General features: G+C 47.1%; 6 protein-coding genes across 6 annotated transcripts; 2 read left to right on the forward strand and 4 right to left on the reverse strand.

Annotated features, from left to right (window-relative positions):
- Positions 1–5,012: 5,012 nt before the first annotated feature.
- Positions 5,013–8,365, reverse strand: ADA1 (putative zinc finger protein; the record flags this gene model as incomplete). Its single annotated transcript, XM_051497940.1, has 4 exons — positions 5,013–5,547; positions 5,602–6,722; positions 6,768–8,299; positions 8,356–8,365. The coding sequence occupies 4 exons, from the start codon at positions 8,363–8,365 to the stop codon at positions 5,013–5,015; spliced, it is 3,198 nt and encodes a 1,065-aa protein (XP_051351666.1).
- A 585-nt stretch (positions 8,366–8,950) lies between these two features.
- Positions 8,951–10,183, forward strand: J4E92_006574 (uncharacterized protein; the record flags this gene model as incomplete). The annotated part of the gene is made up of 3 exons (XM_051497941.1): positions 8,951–8,961; positions 9,180–9,674; positions 9,724–10,183. 3 exons carry the CDS (start codon positions 8,951–8,953, stop codon positions 10,181–10,183), a joined length of 966 nt encoding a protein of 321 aa, XP_051351667.1.
- Positions 10,184–10,886: 703 nt separating this feature from the next.
- On the forward strand, positions 10,887–12,730 carry J4E92_006575 (uncharacterized protein; the record flags this gene model as incomplete). The annotated part of the gene is made up of 2 exons (XM_051497942.1): positions 10,887–10,907; positions 10,973–12,730. The coding sequence occupies 2 exons, from the start codon at positions 10,887–10,889 to the stop codon at positions 12,728–12,730; spliced, it is 1,779 nt and encodes a 592-aa protein (XP_051351668.1).
- A 621-nt stretch (positions 12,731–13,351) lies between these two features.
- J4E92_006576 (uncharacterized protein) lies at positions 13,352–15,826 on the reverse strand (the record flags this gene model as incomplete). Its single annotated transcript, XM_051497943.1, has 3 exons — positions 13,352–13,767; positions 13,861–15,493; positions 15,557–15,826. The coding sequence occupies 3 exons, from the start codon at positions 15,824–15,826 to the stop codon at positions 13,352–13,354; spliced, it is 2,319 nt and encodes a 772-aa protein (XP_051351669.1).
- A 593-nt stretch (positions 15,827–16,419) lies between these two features.
- J4E92_006577 (uncharacterized protein) lies at positions 16,420–17,619 on the reverse strand (the record flags this gene model as incomplete). The annotated part of the gene is made up of 4 exons (XM_051497944.1): positions 16,420–17,025; positions 17,077–17,434; positions 17,485–17,510; positions 17,557–17,619. The coding sequence occupies 4 exons, from the start codon at positions 17,617–17,619 to the stop codon at positions 16,420–16,422; spliced, it is 1,053 nt and encodes a 350-aa protein (XP_051351670.1).
- Positions 17,620–18,492: 873 nt separating this feature from the next.
- Positions 18,493–20,281, reverse strand: PAB1_1 (Protein phosphatase PP2A regulatory subunit B; the record flags this gene model as incomplete). Its single annotated transcript, XM_051497945.1, has 6 exons — positions 18,493–18,516; positions 18,565–19,160; positions 19,210–19,861; positions 19,915–20,012; positions 20,089–20,129; positions 20,238–20,281. The coding sequence occupies 6 exons, from the start codon at positions 20,279–20,281 to the stop codon at positions 18,493–18,495; spliced, it is 1,455 nt and encodes a 484-aa protein (XP_051351671.1).
- Between the last annotated feature and the right edge of the window lie 531 nt (positions 20,282–20,812).

Here is a 20,812-nt window from a genome sequence, read left to right on the forward strand (position 1 = left end):
TAACTATAAAGTAGTCTTATACTTAATCTATAATTAGAGCTTATAAAAAGTATATTAGTAATAATTATATATAGTAGTTATTAGTATTAATAATAAGTCTAAGATAGTAGAAACGTTTTAAATAATAGGTTAAGGTAAAATATCTAGGTTTAGAGCGCAAGCTTAATAATTCTAGTTCTTAGATACTAAAGCTTATTACTCTCTAGATATAAAAGTTATATAATACTATATTATTAGTAATAAAAAAAAAAGGCTAGTTCTATTATTATTAATATTCTTTAGTCTATTTTATTACGTTCTTTACGTATAAAAACTCTACTCTAAATTTAAGAGCTACTTTAGTAATGTCTAAGATAATTAGAAATAAGCTAAATACTAATACGTATAGTAGTTAATTATTCTCTTATACCTAAAAGATAAAAGTAATAATTAGCTAGTACTATAAGTATTAAAAAGAGCGTAGTATAAGTAAGTAGAAAGAGAGAAAGAATAAAAAATATACTAGAAATCTATTCTATTCTATAATAGTGTTAACGTTAATAAAGAGTATTAAATATTAAAAGGTATATTCTCTAATATTCTTAGAGAGTATTATTAATAATATTTAGATATAAGTAGGTAAAGTAGCTAAGAGTATCTACGTAGTTAAGAAGAAAGATTTACAAAATATATAGAATAATACTTAGACTAGATTTCTAAGTAGTTATAATAAAAAGACTCTTTCTTAATAATTACTACTTAATAAGCGTAGTTATATTATTTAGGTATAATATTATTAATAATTAATAATACACTTAGTATATATAATATTATTCTAATATCTTCTATAGCTTAAAAAGTATTTATAAATTAAGCTATAGATACTATAGATTATTAATAAAGAGAAGAGAATAATTAAACTTACTCTTCTCTTCTATAAAATATACTAGAATAGAGATTTATACTATTACTCTATATAATTACTTCTATTAACGTCTAGTATATAGAGATTAAGCTATTTATTTTTTACGTTAATTAGTATAAACGTTATCTCTTAATTCTAGACTTATTACTTAAGTAGCTAGTAATCTTAGAGATTTAGGCTAGCTATCTTTTTTAATAATTTAACACTCTTAATTATTCTAAACTATAAGATATAAAAGTAATTATAAGTATATACGTTAGTATTATTTAAATAGTAACGTTACTAACGTATTATAAAATAGTAACAGCGTTTATTAAGAACTTCTATAACTATCTTATTAATATTAATATTAATAGTAGCTACTACTCTAGCTACTTATTTTGTTAAGGTAGTATTTAGTATTTCTTACTTAATAAACGTTAGCAACTAAAACGCATATATAAATAAAGTAGGTAGTTAATAAAGTTTATATTAATAATAATTATAAAGTATCTTATTAGTATAAATAATAATCTAAGTATAAGGTAGAATAAGTATATAAACCTATTACCTTATCTAAAATAATTATATTAGTAATATAGTTAAATATATCTTTACGCTTAACGCTAATAATAATAATATAATACTACTCTTTTCTTTATTAATATTCTTAATAGTATAATATTAAATATATTATATATTTTATATATAGTAAACGCTTACCTATTAACGCTATATATATTTTCTATTAAAGTAGTAAATTTATTACTATAAACGTTATATACATTAATCTTTAAAGTAGTAAATACTTATTACTATAAATGTTATATATATTTCTTATTAAGATAGTAAATATATTACTATAAAGGTTATATATATATATATTCTTAACATAGTAAATTTATATTACTATAAACGTTATATACGTTTACTATTAAAGTAGTAAATATATTACTATATTACTATAAACGTTATATACGTTAGAGCTTACTAGTAAGTTAATATATTACTATAATTATTATAAACGTTAGACTTTACTAGTATAATTATATATTATAGTAATTATTACAAATATTTTAAATATTAGTAGAATTTAACTAGCGCTCTACTAGGCAAAACTTTTACTTCTTTAGTTCTAATAATTATAAAAATTATTATAAATAATTAAGTAGGTAAAAGAGTATTATAGAAAAGAGAATAGTTATAAGTTATAAGTTATAATAACGTTTCTAACGTTTTAAACAGGCTCTTTACCTAAGAATAAGATTATTTAGAACGTTATAGTAGATTATTATTAATCTTTACGTAATTACTATAGGTCTTATAGATAGCCTAGTACACTTTATACTAACTTCTTCTAGATATAAGCTATAATTATTAGTAATATTCTAATTAGAAAAGATTAAATTATTACTTATATTCTTAGAGTAGTACTTTATATTCTAAAAGTTAAAGATAAGATTCTAAAGGCTATAATAAAGGTTAAATAGAAGCATCTATAATAATTAGTATATTATTAACAACGTTTAATAAAACTAAACTTATAATAATCTTACTCTTAGAGGTCTTTAGTAAATAGCCTTTCTATATATATATTAGCATTATTAAGAATAATTAGAATATTATTACTTATAATAATAAGAAATTCTTTAATAAGTGTATCTTTAAAAAGGCATCTATAAAGAAGAGTATTATTATTATCTAAGCTAAGAGAAATCTAAAACGTTATTAATAATAAAATATAATAGTATATTATTAGAAATGTTTATCTAGTTACTAGAAAGGTTTAGCTTATTACTAATATAGTAAAAGTAATATTTTAGAAGTAAACTTATTAAGTATTAGATTATTATAGATAATAGCAAAATTATTTATAATAAATCTTTTTTACGCTATATTCTACTATAAATTACCTTATTATCTTTCTTATTATCTAGCCTATACTAATATTAGAACGTTCTAAATAATTATAATATAATAATAACTTACTTAGTATTAGTACTCTAATAATTTTACTACTACTTAACTTTACTAGTAATTATTAAAAATAATATTATAATTATTATAAACGTTTATATACTAAGTATTCTCTTTAAACTATACTAAACTAATAAACTTATTCTTAAGAATAGCTTTCTACTTATAACATTATTAGTAATAATTTTAAATAAGTAATTTTAGTACTTATAAATTATTTACTATATTAAAGTAAAATAGTTTTTCTTCTTTATAAAAGCGTCTACTACTAGTACTATAGCCTTTTTTAGAGGTAGTTTTAAGCTTAGAGTCTAAATTATATAGAATGTTTTTATAGTTTTACTTAGTATCTACTACTATATTAATCTTAATAATAATTATCTATAATAATATAGAAAGTAGTTACTATTTATTAAAAATAAAATAAATTTATAGATAGCTAGTATTAATATTATTAGTAATATTTATAAAAATAGTACTTATTAGCTAAAGTAAGACTAGAGGTAAAGTAAAGTTAATTAGTTATATTATTAGAAAAGATTATATAGTAAAAGTAAGTTAGTTTAGATAATTATAAAGAATAATTATAAAGTAAAAGTAGGCTAGTTTAAGTAATTATAGTAAATAATTATATAGTAAAGGTAGGCTAAAATAGAGAAATTATTAGAGATAATTAGCTATAATTATTATAGCTAATTAGTTTAAATTATTAGAGCTACTTATAGTTATAGTATAGTAGAGTAGAGAAGTAAGAAACTTAGTCTAATAAGCTATAATAAGTACAGCAAGGGCCTCTGCACGCTAGTGGCCACTAGGCCTAATTAGGCCTAGATCGCCACTAAGACTGTCAAACCCCGAGTAGAAGCTCGTCGCTGCTGTCGACGATGTTTCACCCTGTCCTGCGCCGTCGCGCGTTAGCTGAGTCGCGCGACCCTTTGCTTGGCGACACGCTTCACGTGCGCCGGCCCACATGCTGTTGGCTGCCTGGGCCGGCTAGTCAGGTACGTCGCCGAGCCGACAACATCCAAAGCGCCGTCCGGTCCGTCCTGAGCACCATCGCGACTAAACATCAGCGCTCCTTTCGGCCCATTCGCGTCCCTTTGCTTTAGCGCGCCGTCCTCGATACCCTTTGTCCTGTTTCGCAAGCCGCTTTCTGTTCTGTGTTGACGCCGCCGCTGCACGTTCCAGCTCCTTCCGCCTTTGAGGCCGACAACAGCTTCTCCGCTTCACCCTCACCATCACCGCGAAGTCGCCGCCACTATGGTCTACATCACCTCTGACTTGTTCGGTCCCAATACACCGCACGAGCGCCAATACGACACCACCACCAGCTACTGGCATACCATGGGCCACGATCAACACGCCGCCGGCCTGGGCAAGAGAAAGAGAATGGCTGGCGACGACGGACCGCAACCGTATGCACCAATACTCCATCCAACATAGAGCTCCGATTCTAACAACCCTACAGCATGTCACGCCAACACCGCTCGTCACCCAGTCGCGACTCCAACCGCCTCCATCTCCACAATACCCCGCCTTTCGAGAGCAACAACAACAACCTACCATACGCCCTCTTCCCCTCAAAGCCACACGAATACACATCAGAACGTCGGCCGGTGAAGCAACTCAAACGCCTCAGTCCGAAAGCGTCTCTCGTCAAGTCAACATCACACCTAATGGACGTCGACTTGGACGCCCCATCACCCTGCCAATCTCAATCACACGCCGTTTCCGACCTGCGATCCTGTCACGCCTGCAACAAAGCGCCCAAGCGACGGAAAGATCTGGAAAATTACCTCGATTGCACGAGATGCGAAGGCCGGACCTGTTTCATCTGTGCGAGGCAATGTGTAGGCTGCAGCAAGGCGACATGCAAGAAGTGCATAGTAGAAGTCGGAGAAGAGGGGGACGCATGGTGTCTCGACTGTTACTCGCGGAACCTCAACTCATGAGCGGTAGAAGAGAAGGTGATTTGGTTGTTTTGGTTCATTCTAGCAAAGCGGGCGTCCTTGTGTTACTAGCAGCTGCATCGAGCGAGACTCTATCGAGCATCATAATGAAGAGGAGATTTCATCATAAACGAGACCATGTGTCATTTCGTAATTCTTGTCCCATTGTTAAACATACACAGTATCCAATAACCCACTGACGTCTAATCTTCATCATCTGTATCCCTCTCCTCCACAACACTCTCCTGATCACCCGTGCGGAACCTCAATCGCGAGCTTGTCATGTCACCATCTTCGGCCTGGCTAGTCCTGGTGCTCCGTCTCCTGCTCCTGCTGCTGACAATACCGGGGAACAGTCTAGGCTCCCCGTCCAATGTAATAGTGCTTGTTGAGCGCGTCAGTCCCTGATCCGGCTCTTCAGGTTCTGTCGGCTGAACGACAGACATCGTGCTAGGATTGACAGTCATGCTAGAGCTGGCACCATCCTTCGTACCTGAAGGCGAAGCCGGTTGGCCTTGCAAACTACCCATGTCGGTTGTCGAGGCAGAGGGCTTGAGCCGAGCGACTTGGGCTGGAGGTAGCTTGGAGAACACTTGGTTTCCACCTGCGGATGCATGTGTGGGAGAAGTGGGATGCGTTCCTTGGAGTGACTTCGGCGTCTGTGGCACTTCCGACTGCAAGTTAGAGCTGGTAAGATCGTGACTACCAGCTTGCGCAGCGCGCGTGTAGCGGTCGATCCTATACTGTGTTAGTACTCCCACACGAAGATGTGAAGGTCTGTTCGAAACTTACATAGCTAATTCGCCCATGAGCGTCTCGTGGCGGAACGCCTCACGAATACTGGGCACGTTGGATCTCGCCATGTCGTTGCCTGCAACGCCAGGGAGATGGTAGTTGCTACCCAACCACTTCTGCTTGACGACATGCTCAAAACCGCTCTGCTCGACAGAATGTTTGGCTAGCTCACACATATCCACAGCACTCAGTTTGTAGATCTGCGCTGCGACTGAGTATTCCTCGATAAGGGGCTCCTTCGTGAAGGCAAATTGTAGAGGGTCGTCTGTCGATAGCGAGACGTTGAGACCACGTCTAAAGTAGCTCAGGAAAGGGTTGCGTTCGTACGCCAGAAATAGTGCATTGTTGCTGAGAGGCGACATAGCGACACCAATTTGTTCAAGGTAGAAGATGTACTGCAGAAGAGGCACCTTACGGAGCAAAAGACCGTGACTGATGCTGTGACAGCATAGTACTGCGGCAGCCAAATGATCGGTGTCACCAGCCTCTCCGCAGTGAGGACGTAGGAGGAACGTGTTGAAGCCGCGCTGCTTTCTCCATACGTTGAGTGATGAGATGTTGGCGAAAAGGTAGTACATCCAGTAGCTGTACGGCGGATTCTGCTTCGTGGCCCATTCATTCGGGAACGGGAACTTCCTGTACACGCGTCGCTCGACCTTACTCTCATCGTCGACGCTATCGAATCCAATGACCCTCTGCAGGAAAACGTGAAGCTTAGGGTGGCTGGACGGGTCTTTGGTGACCTCGAACAATGGCTGAAATACGTTTACGATGACTTGCTGGAAGTTGTCCATGAGTCCGGTTGCTTTATAGACGTCGAACAGACGAGGTACTTGGATCAACCAGCGGACGTTGGGCGAGAACAACTTGTTGTCAATGACCCAAGCTGCCAGCTTATCCCACTCTTCAATGTCTCTACCGTAGATGGAGATGCGCCATTCAACGAACTGGTACTTGCTCGCTTCAAGATCCGAGATGACTTCCTTGGTGATTTCTGCTAAGTATCGGCCCTTGACAAAGTTGTCTGTCTTCAGAAAAATGGTTCGTAGACGTGATTCACCAATCGGGTTATACTTCAAGTTGAACTTGTCGAATCGGTGGAACGAATCCGTGTGAGCCTAAATTATTAGCGAAGTATCGTGGTGCTAGATGCCTGTACTCACATGCATATCCAAGGTATCAATACTTAGATCGTAAGCTGTCAAATTAATCGACTCGAAGACCTCCCTTAGCGTGAGATGTTTGCCGTCACGGAACAGGACCACTTCATCTGGAGATTTCTTCATCTTGGACTTGATGAAGCGCAGCAAATGCTTCTGGTTCATACATGCTGAGTGATGAACGTGGGTGTCGACCTTTCGGACGTTGTAGAAATCTCTGTGCGGCACTTTCTTGGTATCGGCCGTCTCTTGGTATTCATTCAACAAGTAGTAAAGATTGAATTTGCCTTCAAGATATTGAAGCCGACGGAAAGCAAAGCTCTTGCTCGGTCCGTCGGAGGATATATCAAGGATGGAATCGAGATCGATGTAGAATTCGCGTAATGTAGGGATTGATACGATGGGCGTGTCCAGCTCAGCGGACTTGGCGGTCTCGTACACTTGGTAGACACCGCTGCTGTCCAGGCGGAACGACATCTCTCCGGGACCCGGTACGGGAAGACAGTCTTCTAGATGGAAGTCCTCGCCGATGTTTGTTCCCATCTTGCGAGGTGGCTTGGCTGGTTCATTAGGCTCAAGGATTCCGCTGTTCTGCAAGCTGCTGCCGCCTGCGTTGCGACGCTGTTTGGAAGAGTCGTTCCATACTGGTTCAGGAGGGGTAGGGTAGATGCGCCAAGCTGGATCATCTTTGGGATTATCGAAGTTGCGCTGCAGAGACAAGCGGATGTACTTGTGACGTAAATCTAGCACTTTCTGGATATTCGTATAGATGGAGCTAAGCTCAGTGGTGATACTGGAATCGTTCATTGCGAAGCCTCCTGCTCCTGTGCCAACACCAATGCCTGCGCCCGCACCATGGATGCCTTCTTCAGCCAGAAGTGGTTTTTCTTCGTGAGGGAGACCGGGGTGTTGCGCGTGTGATCGGGCTTGTTGGTCGGCTTGGAGAAAGGCGTCGCCTTCGTTGCCGGTACCTGCAGTGTTGGCTCCGTGTTGAGTCATGTGTCGGCGCGGATCCTGTGACTGCTCTGTGTGTGACAACCCGATGGGCAGGTTGGACCGATGCCCTTGATTCGCGAGCGTGACATTGCTCTTCCTAGAGCGAATGCTTTCTGCCTTGCCATGGAGGTCTACACCGTCTGTGCCGCCAAAGTTGGCGGGGAATGTCTTTGCGCGCATGGCAGGGCTGTATGTCTCTCCCGCCTGTGAACCTCCATACTGTGTCTCTAGTTGATGGCGCTGGTAGAACTGTTTGGCTTCTGTGTGGCTCATCTGCTTCTCCGCAGTATAGTCGTAGAAGGCGGTTCGTCGCTGCTTGTCGCGGGGCAGCATGCCATTATCGTCCTCTTCCTCGTCGCTGGTACCAGCATTCTCCTGTGCGGTTGCAGTCGCACCGTTGTCTAGTCGTGTGCGCCCGCTACCGCCAGCTTCAGTTTCGGAGAAGTCATGGCTCAGCTCTTCCTCTTCCGACGAGGGTATCTGGTCGTCGTGGGCAGGGCCAAAGTCGGGCGACGCGTCCGCATCAGCAGAAAAGGCTCCTATACCTCAGATCAGTCTCCGCTTGTATTTGTATGGAGGAATTGGTTTGCGCTACCTTTCAGCATGGTGCTATGGAGAGATGGTAGTTGTGGTTGCTAGAGCGAACACAAACTTTAAGACGAGCCTCACCAGGAACGCGCCTCGGAGGCGGCCGGCCTGTCGCCTGACCCCGTGCCATTTTGTGAATTATGGATTCGATGACTCCATGGCATACTGATCCTGGATACCCTTCCAGCAGGAGTACGTAACCATAGCGAGCAAGACTTCGAGGCTACAAGCAATCACGTTTCATTCGGGCAAGTTACCATGCTAGCCCCTCCATCCTCGGCTTGTGATGTTATCGGCAGGGTCAAGGGATCCTTTCCGAGAGTCATCCGGGCTACCAACAACATTCACTTGCATGTGAGGCGCGCTACATGCACTCTGATGTTCCAATGCGTTTATTAAGATATCCCCATGAACTGGAGTGGGCGAATAGTCGGGATCATTCCCTCACAGGGCACAGGATTGCCCCTCATGAATACCCCACAAAGTCACCAATCAACCTGTCCTAGGATTGACATCTTGGCGAAGGATGTCCGACGTTGAATGCAATGACCTGTATTATGCGGGATAAAAACCGGCAAATAATTACTTTCTTGCTGCCCAAAATGTGCAATGCGTCACCAAGAAGTGCAATACACATGTCGAGAGCGTCCAGGGCTTGAGAACGCCGCTCACGTGCTAGGAGCTTAGCGCGGATCAATGATCCATGCCCAAAAATTTACGGTATTCCGACTTTTAGCAACGCATCCACATTTGCCAACTTCACCCATACCGCCAAAATGTAAGAGTCGCCTCGTCTGCAATTGGGATCGTGATACTGATATGGCAATGCAGGTTTCTCCTCCGCCGCACTGCCGTCCGCGCCATCACCGCGTCGCCTTCGAAGGCGTTCCTTGCGAAGCCGCGATCCATCAACACCATAACCCCCTCGGCTTTCCGTCTGAGGCAACAGCAATGGTCAATCTCGTCCTTCCAGCGACGATTCGCTAGCGATGAGGCGACCAAGGGGGACGAGAACTTTGCGCAGACAGCGGCTGAGGCACCTGTCGAAGAGAACCTGACGCCGGCGCAGCAGGAGGTGCAGGCCGAGCCTACCGACGCCTCTGCTACTGTTGGCGTGGATGCATTGGAGGCTGCCGCTGAGACGGCAGACAATGCCCAGAGGTCATCAAAGCCCAGGGCCCCAAGGAACACTACCCCGAACAACATGCTGTACATTGGCAACCTGTACTACGAGGTTTCCGCAGAGCAGCTGAAGCGTGTCTTCTCCAAGTTCGGTGAGCTTGAGAGCACCAAGATTGTCTACGACAACCGGGGTTTGAGCAGAGGGTATGTTAGATGGCCCAGTCTCGGAAAGCAAACACTAACCTTCGTGCAGTTTCGGATACGTTGAATTCAAGAATGTCGCGGACGCCCAAGCTGCCATTGACAACCTCGACATGCAGGTCTTCGAAGGCCGCAACCTCGTTGTCCAATTCCACGCGCCTAAGCCCAACTCCAGGACCCGCAGCGGCACCTCTGGCAACTTTGAGCAAAACCCTCCCTCCAAGACCCTCTTCATCGGCAACATGTCGTTCGAGATGTCTGACAAGGACCTCAACGACCTCTTCCGTGATATTCGCAACGTCATGGATGTCCGTGTCGCCATTGACAGGAGGACTGGTCAGCCCAGAGGCTTTGCTCACGCAGACTTCATCGATGTCGCTAGCGCCACCAAGGCAAGGGAAGTCCTGAAGGAGAAGACCATCTACGGCAGGCAACTCCGCGTCGACTTCAGCAAGTCTGGCACACAGAACCAGCGCGACAACAAGCGCTCGGATTCCACCCAAGAGGATTAAGTGATGATGATGAAAGGAGGCCAGGGACAGTGATTACTTGCAACGGGACGGCCGCCCCACGCTTCTACAACGAATGATGTATGGAGGAAATGGTCGACGTATCTGTACGACTGCACGACTGGGACATGTGTCCTGTTGGCTGCATGCTGTGTTGATAGATGGGTCTTGTGTATCATAGTGGAAGAGCGTCCGGCGTTGTTATATTCCCCTCTTCTTTTGTACATGGTATAGGGTCTAGGTCTAGAAAAGTAAATCGATCTAATGAACTCTTGCAATGTATATAACCCATCAGTATCGTGGTGCGTGCTGTTCGTCAAAGTTTAGTCATGTGCTGCTGCCGAGCTCTACAGGACAAGCTCGGATTCACTCGCTCTGTGTGGCGGTTATTTGCGACCTCGGCCGCCCCGCGTAGCTTCTCCACATGCTGATCAATTAGACCGGCCGACGCGCCTCTGGCACCCGCTCGCCGCCCGACTTGTACATACACCCTCTCCTCTCTGTTAACCGCGTCATACTCGCTGCTTCACACTTACATAATCTTTTACCTTTCGTCATGTCTTTTCTCGGCGGTGCAGAATGCTCGACGGGCGCCAACCCGCTCAGCCAGTTCACCAAACATGTGCAGGATGACAAGTCGCTGCAGAGAGACCGCCTGGTCGGGCGGGGGCCCGGAGGAATGCAGGAGGGCATGCGAAGCCAGCAGATGGGCGGCCCGTCAGATGGCGTAAGTTGGCAAGAAGAGCAGGAGGGTGAACAGATAGGAATCATGGCTAACTCTGCGATCCACAGATGATGAATGAGTTCATGAACCAGAATGTACAACTCCCACAAGGGCCCGGTCCCGCGTCTCCATTCGCCATGGAGCAAATGCGACGAGAGTTGGAGCGGACACAGCACAGCGGATCACCAGCATGGGCAGCAGAGTTCGACCCAGGCATGCAGGCGCCACAGATGGGAGGGCCAGCCATGCAAGAAAGACCTGCCGGATTTAACCCTGCCGAATTCGCAAAGTTCCAGCAGATGAACCCGAACGCGCGGACGGCGAGCCCGACTACCGCTTCTCAGCCTTCGATGACGGGATACCAGCGGCCCATGTACGGAATGGGCATGGGCATGGGCGGCATGGGAATGGGAATGGGCGGTATGGGCATGCAGCAGCCATTCGCACCACAAAACTTCCAGCAGCCCATGCAGAACTCTGGCAAAGGCAAGGAGCGCATGGTAGAACTCGACGATCAGGATTGGGAGGCCCAGTTCGCGCAACTCGAACAGACAGACCAGCAGGACCTGAGCGCTCTTGACGCCGAGGCGAACAAAGCCATGGAGGCAGAGCTGAACGAAATGGACAGGTCAGTAGAGAAAGATGCCGTTGATTTCGACGATTTCGAGTCCATTTGGAAGGGTATCCAAGCTGAGACTGAATACGCTAGGCAACTTGCCAACGAGGAGAACTTCGTCGAAGGACACATGGGCGACATGGATCAATGGGAAGGCTTCGATGGGCTCAACACACACTCGGTCCGCGATCCAGCCATGGGCGACTACCTATTCGAACAAGAGAATCTCTTCAAGAACGTCACGAATCCGTTTGAAGAAGGTGTCAAGATAATGGAAGATGGTGGAAACCTCTCACTGGCGGCCCTAGCATTCGAGGCAGCTGTTCAGAAAGACCCGAATCACATTGCAGCTTGGGTAAGGTTGGGAGAGTCGCAAGCGCAGAACGAGAAGGAAACACCGGCTATAAGAGCGTTGGAACATGCCCTGAAGCAGGACCCGTCGAATTTGGAGGCGCTGATGGGTCTGGCTGTATCATACACCAACGAAGGCTACGAGAGCACCGCATACCGGACACTGGAACGCTGGCTGGCCACCAAGTACCCATCACTCATCAAAGAGCCGCTCTCTTCTGACGCCGAGATGGGCTTCACAGACCGCCACGTACTCCACGAGAAAGTCACCAACCTCTTCATCCAAGCCGCACAACTCTCACCAACCGGCGAGCAAATGGATCCCGATGTGCAAGTAGGTCTAGGCGTACTATTCTACGGCGTAGAAGAATACGATAAAGCCGTCGACTGTTTCGGCGCCGCCCTCGCATCGACCGAATCCGGCGTCTCAAACTCCTCATCACAAGTCCACCTCCTCTGGAACCGTCTCGGTGCCACCCTCGCAAACTCCGGCCGCAGCGAAGAAGCCATCGACGCCTACTCGCGCGCCCTCGCACTCCGTCCAAACTTTGTCCGCGCACGCTACAACCTCGGCGTGTCGTGTATCAACATCGGCTGCTACACAGAAGCCGCACAGCACTTGCTCGGTGCGCTAGCCATGCACAAGGTCGTCGAGCGCGAAGGCAAGGAGAAGGCTAGAGAAGTAGTCGGCGAGGGTGTTTCCGACAGCCAACTAGACAACATGATCCACCAGAACCAAAGCACAAACCTGTACGATACGTTACGGAGGGTGTTTGGCCAGATGGGCCGTAGGGATCTCTCAGATATCGTGGGTCCCGGTATGGATGTTGAGCGTTTTCGAGGCGAGTTTGAGTTTTGAGCAACGGGAGGATAGTGGAGTTGGTATCACGGAGAAAGTGGAAGTTGAACGTCATGACGATGAGAGTTACGATGATTGGCTTTTGCAGCGGAAAGTCAAGACGCCGCGCAAAGATGAATGGGATGAGGGTGATCTGGGCGATAGCTGTTGCTTTGGCACACGCACTGTGGAGATGGGCATGGATTGCGTCTGGAAGCTGCATGGAGGCATTTAGATCATGGGGAATGCATAGCCAATCGCTACGATGTAGATATCATGTTCTCACACACTGGCTCGCATGAGCACAACGATATATCCCTAGTTGCATGCTATCATCTTTTGCCTACGCTCTTTAAGAGTACGAGTGATGCACAGCAAAAGTGATGTCATGGATCTGTGAACTCATAAATTGATGGCCGAATCATGAACTGTTCACCACCGTATTTATATCTATTACATAGGAAATATTTGCGTGCTCAAAGGCGTGGCCTCTACTTGGCCCCATCAAAAGAGAACACACTAAAATATATAGAAGACCCTAATCCACACAATCAGCACTCCGCGCTGTGCATTTTACCCTAGTTAATCCAATAGAAGACACCCCAACCCCAATTCGAAGCGAATCCTTCACTCATGCTTCATCTATTTGGCAAAGTGGAGGTCGTATCCGAGCCACTTCCTCGACTGAACTTGGGGAACAGTGAGGCCAGGGCTACCATACGTGAGCGGTGCGAAGAAGAGGAAGCACCAGAAGGCGGCGGCGAGGATGACACCCATGGCGATCCAGCTGCCCATCAGGCTAGAAGAGGCAACACGCTCGCGAACAGGCTTCGAGTGAGTGCGGCGGTGGCCCTTGACGGCGGCGGGCGTTTCAGGATCCTGGGGTTCAATGCAGAACACGAATTCTACCAGAGCACCAGTGACTAGACAAGACGCAAGATGCGCAGGAAGGTAGTGATGCAAGAAGAGCTGACGACCCATGATGTAGAAGGGGATGTAATGGGCAGCCCAGGTGAGGAAGAAGAATCCAGTGGAGTTGTAAAGACGGGAGCGAGTGCCTGCAGACATGAATGTTAGAACCTCCCCTTCAAATACAAATGCCAATACAAAAGCAAATAACCTGGGTTTCGTGTACGAGAGAGGTAACTTACGCTCATCGAGGGCATCCATGCCACGGCGGAGAGCCAGCTGATCGGCACCAATGATACCGGCAAACACAGCAAGAAGCGAGGAAGCGAGCCACCATCCGATGGGATTACCCAGGAAGTAGATCTGCTGGCGAGTGTCGTTGTGAGTCCAGAATGACACACCACGAAGGAGGAAAGGCCAAGAGATGGGCTGGGATGCATAAGGATGCGAGCTAGTCAAGGCATTGTTGTGGTAGAACATGGCACGCTGCAGCTCAACCCACTTCCTGAGGAAGCCCAAGTGCTTGACCTGCTTCGGTTCCTTCTTGTTGCGCTCATCTTCAACAGGAAGCGAAGGAATGTCATCGACATACCAGACATTGCTGGACTGTTGGACTGCCTTGTTACCGTTGATTTCAGCCTGCTTGTAGGCCCAATCTGGCAGAGGCTTGGTGTGGGTCCACATGGCGACCTTGGTTGGCACGTGAACAAGCTTGAAGTGAGTAGACATGGTCTTGAAATCGCCCTTGCCCTTGTCGACCTTGAGCTCAAAGAGAGTGTCGTTGTAGCGTGCACCGGTTGCTTCGTCCTTGTTCACAGTAGTGAATTCCTGGTTGGTAGGGTAGTAAGGAGAAGCAACATCGTGTGTGAGAAGAACGGTGTCCGTGATCAAATGGCGAAGACGAATGACATCGCCGACCTTAACGCGTTGACCGATCTCACTGTCCAGGGGCTTTGAAGGAAGGACCTGCCAGTGGTTGTTGGTGTCGTTGTGGGGGTATCCAGTAACCTGCTGTCCCTGGGAAGAAACACGTCCATCATCGTAACGCAGCGGGTAGCGGTCAGGGTGGCTGTGAAGGTAGACCTTGGTCTCCTTGTGACGGATGGTGATGGAATCATAGTAGTTGATACCAACGGATTGAAGGCTCATGACATTGTCGCTCAGAGTCTCCTGGAACTCTGGGGTCATGAAGTCGTCACCGGGGCCGGATCTTGTGAGGATGGAGAAGTGGACCTGGAACCAGAAAAGGTAGAGGAAGAAGGGAACGATGACCAAGCCTACAGCGCGAGCAGCAAAGTGCTTGCCGAACTCGGCCAAAGTCAAAGCACCCTGTCGTCGGTTGACGTCCATAAGGTCCCAGAGGTCAATCATGACCGGTACACCGATAGAGAAGAAGGTGAAGACACCGACGTACTTGATGGAGATAACGCAGCTCAGACTGATACCAGTCAGAAGGAGCCACTTCCACCATTTCCGCCCGAAAGCATTGTGACGTTCCTTGTAGAAGCGAATGTAGGATAGCACGGAGAGCGCCATGAAGAAGATAAGCGAAGCATCGAGGAGGATCAGGCGCGTCTGGCCAATGTGGGCGTTGTCAAAGAGCATGAGACCGGCCGCAGTGATGCAGGCAGGTAGCGAGTAGCCAGACTCCCACATGATCATGAAGACGATGGGAACGGTAAGAGCACCGAGCGAGGCGGGCATGGCGCGGTATGCGACATATGGAACCTTGTTGGTAATGTAGGAATCGCCGATGTTCTCGAACAGGAAGTCGCCCTTGTATCCGACGAGCCAGCCAGCGAAGGCGAAGAGGAGCTTTCCGAGGGGAGGATGGACATCGAAGAAGTAGGTTCGTTGCAGGTAGTAGGAAGCGAACTATGTGCGATTAGCGATCTGGACGTGCATCGTGTCTCTTTCTGTCTTCAATGGCATACACACCTTTCCAAAGTGCACCTCATCGAACACAACCTGATCAGGATGTCTGATGCCCCAGAACCGCGTAATGAAGGCCAGAACGGTCATTACGGCGATAGCGAGCTTGTAGTCCCATTCTCCGCCCTGCTGGATCGGCTTGTATGGTTTGGCCTTCTCGACGACATTGGCGACTTTCTCCTGAACCTTCTCGGCGAGGGCTTCGGGGTTCGGTGAGGTTCCTCGCTTCTTGTCCTTGCCTGCGCGCTGGCGGACGCTACCAGCTGGTGAAGACATGGTGGGCTATAGCTCGATGAAGCTACCTGTTGACTCTGTCATTAGCTTCCAATGCCGCAACACGTTGTGGGCTACGAGGATGCGCCTACCTCCCATAAACAAAGGAACGAATTTGATGGAATTGGAAAGAGAGTTGGGGTTGCGCTCTGAGAACACGACACCTAATCGCGAGTTCAGGGTCCGGAGGAGCCAATCCCTAATGGGCTCTCTCGCTTGCACTTGGCCCCTGCATTAGCGGTCATTGGTCCACCATCATCACAGCCCCCCAGCGAGGGGTAACAGAAGTCTGGTCAAGTATATTCGTCTATATGCTCTTGGCATTGGCATCTCCATGATCTTCGCATGCTCTGCATGTTCCCGAGATACCGCCGTAGCCTATCTCATTGCAACCTTGCAAACGTTGCCGGCAAGCAGGACAAAGTCATGTTCGCACCTCATATAAGGACAAACCGAGCAGGTCTAAAGACTACACTAGGATAATAGAGGCAAATCAGGAGATCTAGCGTTTGTGTAGCCTCTGGGGTGTTCTGCTTCTCCTTGATTGACGTGTTCGCCTCGCTCTCGAAAGCGGATCGAGTGGTAACACTCTGGAATCATTGGCCCTTCTTCCCCTTCTCGGCTTCCAACTTCTTCTGCTGCGGGATGCGATACGATGTTTCCCATCCATACAAAGCACCCGCACCAAACACCATGGCAGCGCCGACTTTCATCAAACCAGTCATCTGGTTTCCGAATATCCAGATACTGAGCAAGAAGCTTACCAGCTTTCTGATGTTCAGCACGATCGTAACAGTAACGGCGGAAGTGTTGGCGCTGAGCATGTTGACCCCAGTGATGCAGAGTAGTTGCGTGAGAGCATTGGCGGTAAGGTAGATAACATGCTGTGATGTCGAGGCCAAGATACTGTTGACGATTGGCGGGAGATTTTCTGCGACTTTCGGTGGGACCTCGAATGATTGCGAGGCCTGCAGGCGCTTGAATTGTTGCGTCAAGACCGGTGCAAATCCTGCAAAGAATGGAATGGACAGCAAGTGGGAGTAGAAAAGGTTGGCCTGCCAATCCTTGCCATGTTCACGATAGACGTCCTCGACATAGGCGCCCATCCATGCGGATAGTAGTTGTGCGATAAGCAAGATAAGAAGACCAGCCTGTAGAGAGGAATTTGACTCATCGGAGCTTGAAGCATCCATGTTCTTGCCCTAGTTCCGTGGTTAGCGTCTATAAATGAGTCGTTGATCGCTCCACTATACCTTTGACTGTGCATCTGCCCATGCTGACACCATGACACCTAGTGTCAGGATCGCAACGGAGAAGACCTGGAGAGGTGTGTATCTCTTGCCACGGAACCAGCCAGCCGCCATAGTAGTCACACTACCAAAGCTTCTGAGGATGATGTGAACAGGGACTGAGATGTTGAATGCGAAAGCCCAGTTGTTCAGCATGTTGACGGTGAAGAACAACGCAGCGCTGACACACCATTTGCGAAATGGCACGGGCGAACTCCGTATAAAGTAACGACCGTTTGGATCGAACTGGTAGTGCAGTGTCGAGAGACATGTAAACACGAATTGGAAGAGCGTGATGAGTAGGCCACTGTCAGGCTCTTGCCTGGGCTGTGTCAGATTTCGTGCTGTTACTAGGGACTACACGTTGTTTACTTTACTATTGCTTCCAGACAATACACCTTTCAGACTTTAGTAATGGCATCATAACAGTTCTGAATCTCTTACATTTGCGCAACACCCTCCGAAGATGAGCGAAAAGCTGCTGATAACGGGCGCAAGAGCGGCCATGATAGCAGTCGCGTGGCGTGAGAGGTGGCACAGATTACCTGGGCAATGGTTCGGGAATTCGGCCTTGTATGCTTCTCGAAGCGAAATTTGGTGGAGCTGTTGCTTGTCAGAAAGGTGACGTAGGTGAGCGTTAGATGACAGTAAGTTGGCAAGTGCAGAATCGCATAGCGCATTCCGCGAAAACCATCTTCCATCGCACAGGCAACATACAGAAAACACTCAAGTGAGTACAATTGCACACAAACCTCTATGTACTAAGCATGGCTTGTAATATGGTGAACGTTGCGAGGAATCTAGAGGAATGAAACGCAACGTGGAAGTCTGGGATGTCATGAGCCTCACGGCGGGCGCTAACGGGATCAACCTAGGTACTGCCGAATCCAGCAAACTTCTAGAACAGAGCCTCGTCAGGCATCTTTGCGTACAATTTACTAGAGACGTTAACAAGTTTGAGCATATGAGTGCTTCACGTCCATCATGATACTACAAAGCACATATGAAATTGTCATGTGCTTGTCGCAGTCTGTTAGCATCTGCGATATGTCCTGGGCTGTTTCACGCAGAGGTGGGACAAAGACCTATTGATGAGTGTTTCTTTTGTTCTTTCTCTGCACCACCCAGAGTCATTATAGTGGTGTTGCAATCTACACTGCTCTGCGGCTACCCGATCGTTAAACCACATTGCGTCGTTCCTCATCTGCATTCCCACGCCGATTCGCCAAGAATGCTCCTGTTCTATCATCCTAGCGCCGCCTGGCAGGCTGCTGCCAACATTGAAAGGAAGATGGAAGAGTAAAGATGACCAGAAACCCAACAAGCTGATGCTCCTGTTTACATGTATCTTGTGGCGATGTTCGCGAACCAAGGCTACCCCTACAATGCGGAGAAGACGAAAAGCTGTAGGATGTTAGATTTTGGTCATGTGAAGAGAACAAGCCTGCTTACGTTGTTTGTTGCTGCTATAGCGATGCTGTCTTCGAATGGATGCCAGCTCATGTGTAGGATCTTCTTGTTGAAGTCGATCTGATCTGCGTCCGTCTCCTTCCTCATGCGCTGGCCCTGTCCAACTGCACCAGCAGCAGGGCTGCCGGCCCTCGAGCCACCTTTCTTACTTGTGTTGCTGCCTGTCGGGCTTGTCGACGAGTTCATGGGTGTTGGGATTCCAACCTTCTTCGCCTTGAATGCAGACTTGTCGGCCTGCAAAACTACCTCGGTGTCTTTGTCGTTATCGGATGGGTATATCATGAAGTTGTTGTTGTAGCTACCAGTCATGACATTCTTCGCATCCCCAGAGAAAACAACCTCGAACTTGTCGAAAATGCTGTCGTTTTCGTAGGTGTCGCAGAGCCTCGGTCGGAGATGTTCATGGATTGGGATGGTCTTGACCGGAGTCTTTTCCATGTTTACGTCCCAGATCTTGACAGTCAGGTAGTCGCGTGACAGAATGTATCTTCCGTCGTGTGAAAACCGGACGTCGGAGATGGATGAGATGATCTCAGAGAAGAACGATCGCGAAGATGGATCTTCTTCTTGCTCAAATTCTGTAGAGCGAGGTTAGTATTAGCTGAGGCGGAAAGACGGACGGCTTACGCTTTGCATGCTGGTCGCATAGAGCACTCTCGCGCATGTCGGCCAGCTTGATGGTGCCCTTAGAGCTTGCGTACATGAACCAGTTGCAGCTGATAGGGTGGAACTCGGCAGCGGTGATGACCTCCGTCAGCTCCTCCATGTTGGCGGGCTTGATGTCGACGATGTTGAAGCTCTGGTCTTGGATGTTCAGGTTCCAGAGGTTGATTCGCAAATCATCGCTACTAATGAACGTTTCGCCATCGCTGTTGACTGATATGCTGTTGATGTGGTAGGCGTGTGCGTTGGCATACGTCTTTCGCGGTACTGCGGCGACAACTGTGTCGTGATGTGTGAGCCGTGGGAGCTTCAGATCGGTGGCGCTGCGGAACTGTGCATTCGGGTTCCTGACGGGACCACCTCCACCAGCAACCCCACCTCCAGGTGTCAACTCGTGTGACAGGTTGTTCTCCGCCACCACTTTCAGCGACTTTTCAAATACCTTCCATAGCTTGATTGTCTTGTCATTTGTGGAGAGCAGATAGTGTGAAGCGTTTTGCCGGCGGCACCACTTGATCTTGTTGATCTTCTCTTCGATCTCGAGAGATTTGAGGTAATCGAATTCAGGCTCGTGCGATTGGAACTCGGTGTGGAACTTGTATTCGCAAGTTTTTTTCTGCATCTTGTCAGTCTTGAACCAGCGCGAGGTCATAGTAGAGAAGGGCATACCGTCTCGTTCCTCTCGAACAAAACCACACGACCGCCCTTGTCACCGGTTGCAAGGTAGTTGCCCGTCTGGTCGAACTCGACGGTTGAGATGATGTCGGCTGCGCTCGCTGTCAGCAATTGCATGCAGGTATTAATGAATGTACAGAGAGCGCAACGGTAAGAAACGGTACGTACCTTCGGTTATGTCTTCAACATCGCCTTTGTCGCCGAAGCACCTGCTCCAGTCAGTGGCGTTTCCAATGCGATTTGAGATTGTGGCGAACACAGCAGCAACCGAGCTGAGATGAGGGGCCTAAAGGAGATGTGTAGCATGCGGTACGTACTGGGTGAATTTCCACGTCGTGGGGTTGCCTTCGGCTTCTACCATGATTCTGGACAAGGATTGCGGGACACCAGCGGCGTGCGGTCAAGGGTAGCGAGTGCTCTGTCGTGTTCGTACGCAGTGTACTATGGGTGTTCAGTGTGCGAGCTGTTGAGCTTGTCGTGGGGCCCGGGTGAGGTAGCGCCGCCAAGGTCGAGGGTGGTGGGTGAGTGAGTGCTGGGAATGATGTAGTGGGAGCGGTGTCTGCTGGCCGTGGCCGATGGCGGGGTTGGCGGTTGGGCGGGCTGATCGTTGAAGCTCCGGCGGAATCGAGTCGACGGCGGAATGACGAGGGCGGGCGACGACGTAGGGAGCAACAGCGCACGTTACAGAGATCAAGTGTGTTGTTGCTACCTTCACTGCCTCTAACGTGGGGCAACTGCGATCCGTGGACGTGTCTTGGCAAGCAAGGTCGGAAGCCGCGCTAACTTGTACTAGCGCCGTCCGCTCGCACTTTCCTCCGTCAACCTCAATATTCAAGAGGACTTTTCCTTGACGACTCCTCCAACTCCTCCAACTAACCACAGGAATCGAACC

The sequence above is a fragment of the Alternaria infectoria genome (assembly GCF_024043175.1).
Source record: "Alternaria infectoria strain BMP 0036 chromosome Unknown scaffold_10, whole genome shotgun sequence".
Lineage (NCBI taxonomy): Eukaryota > Fungi > Ascomycota > Dothideomycetes > Pleosporales > Pleosporaceae > Alternaria > Alternaria infectoria.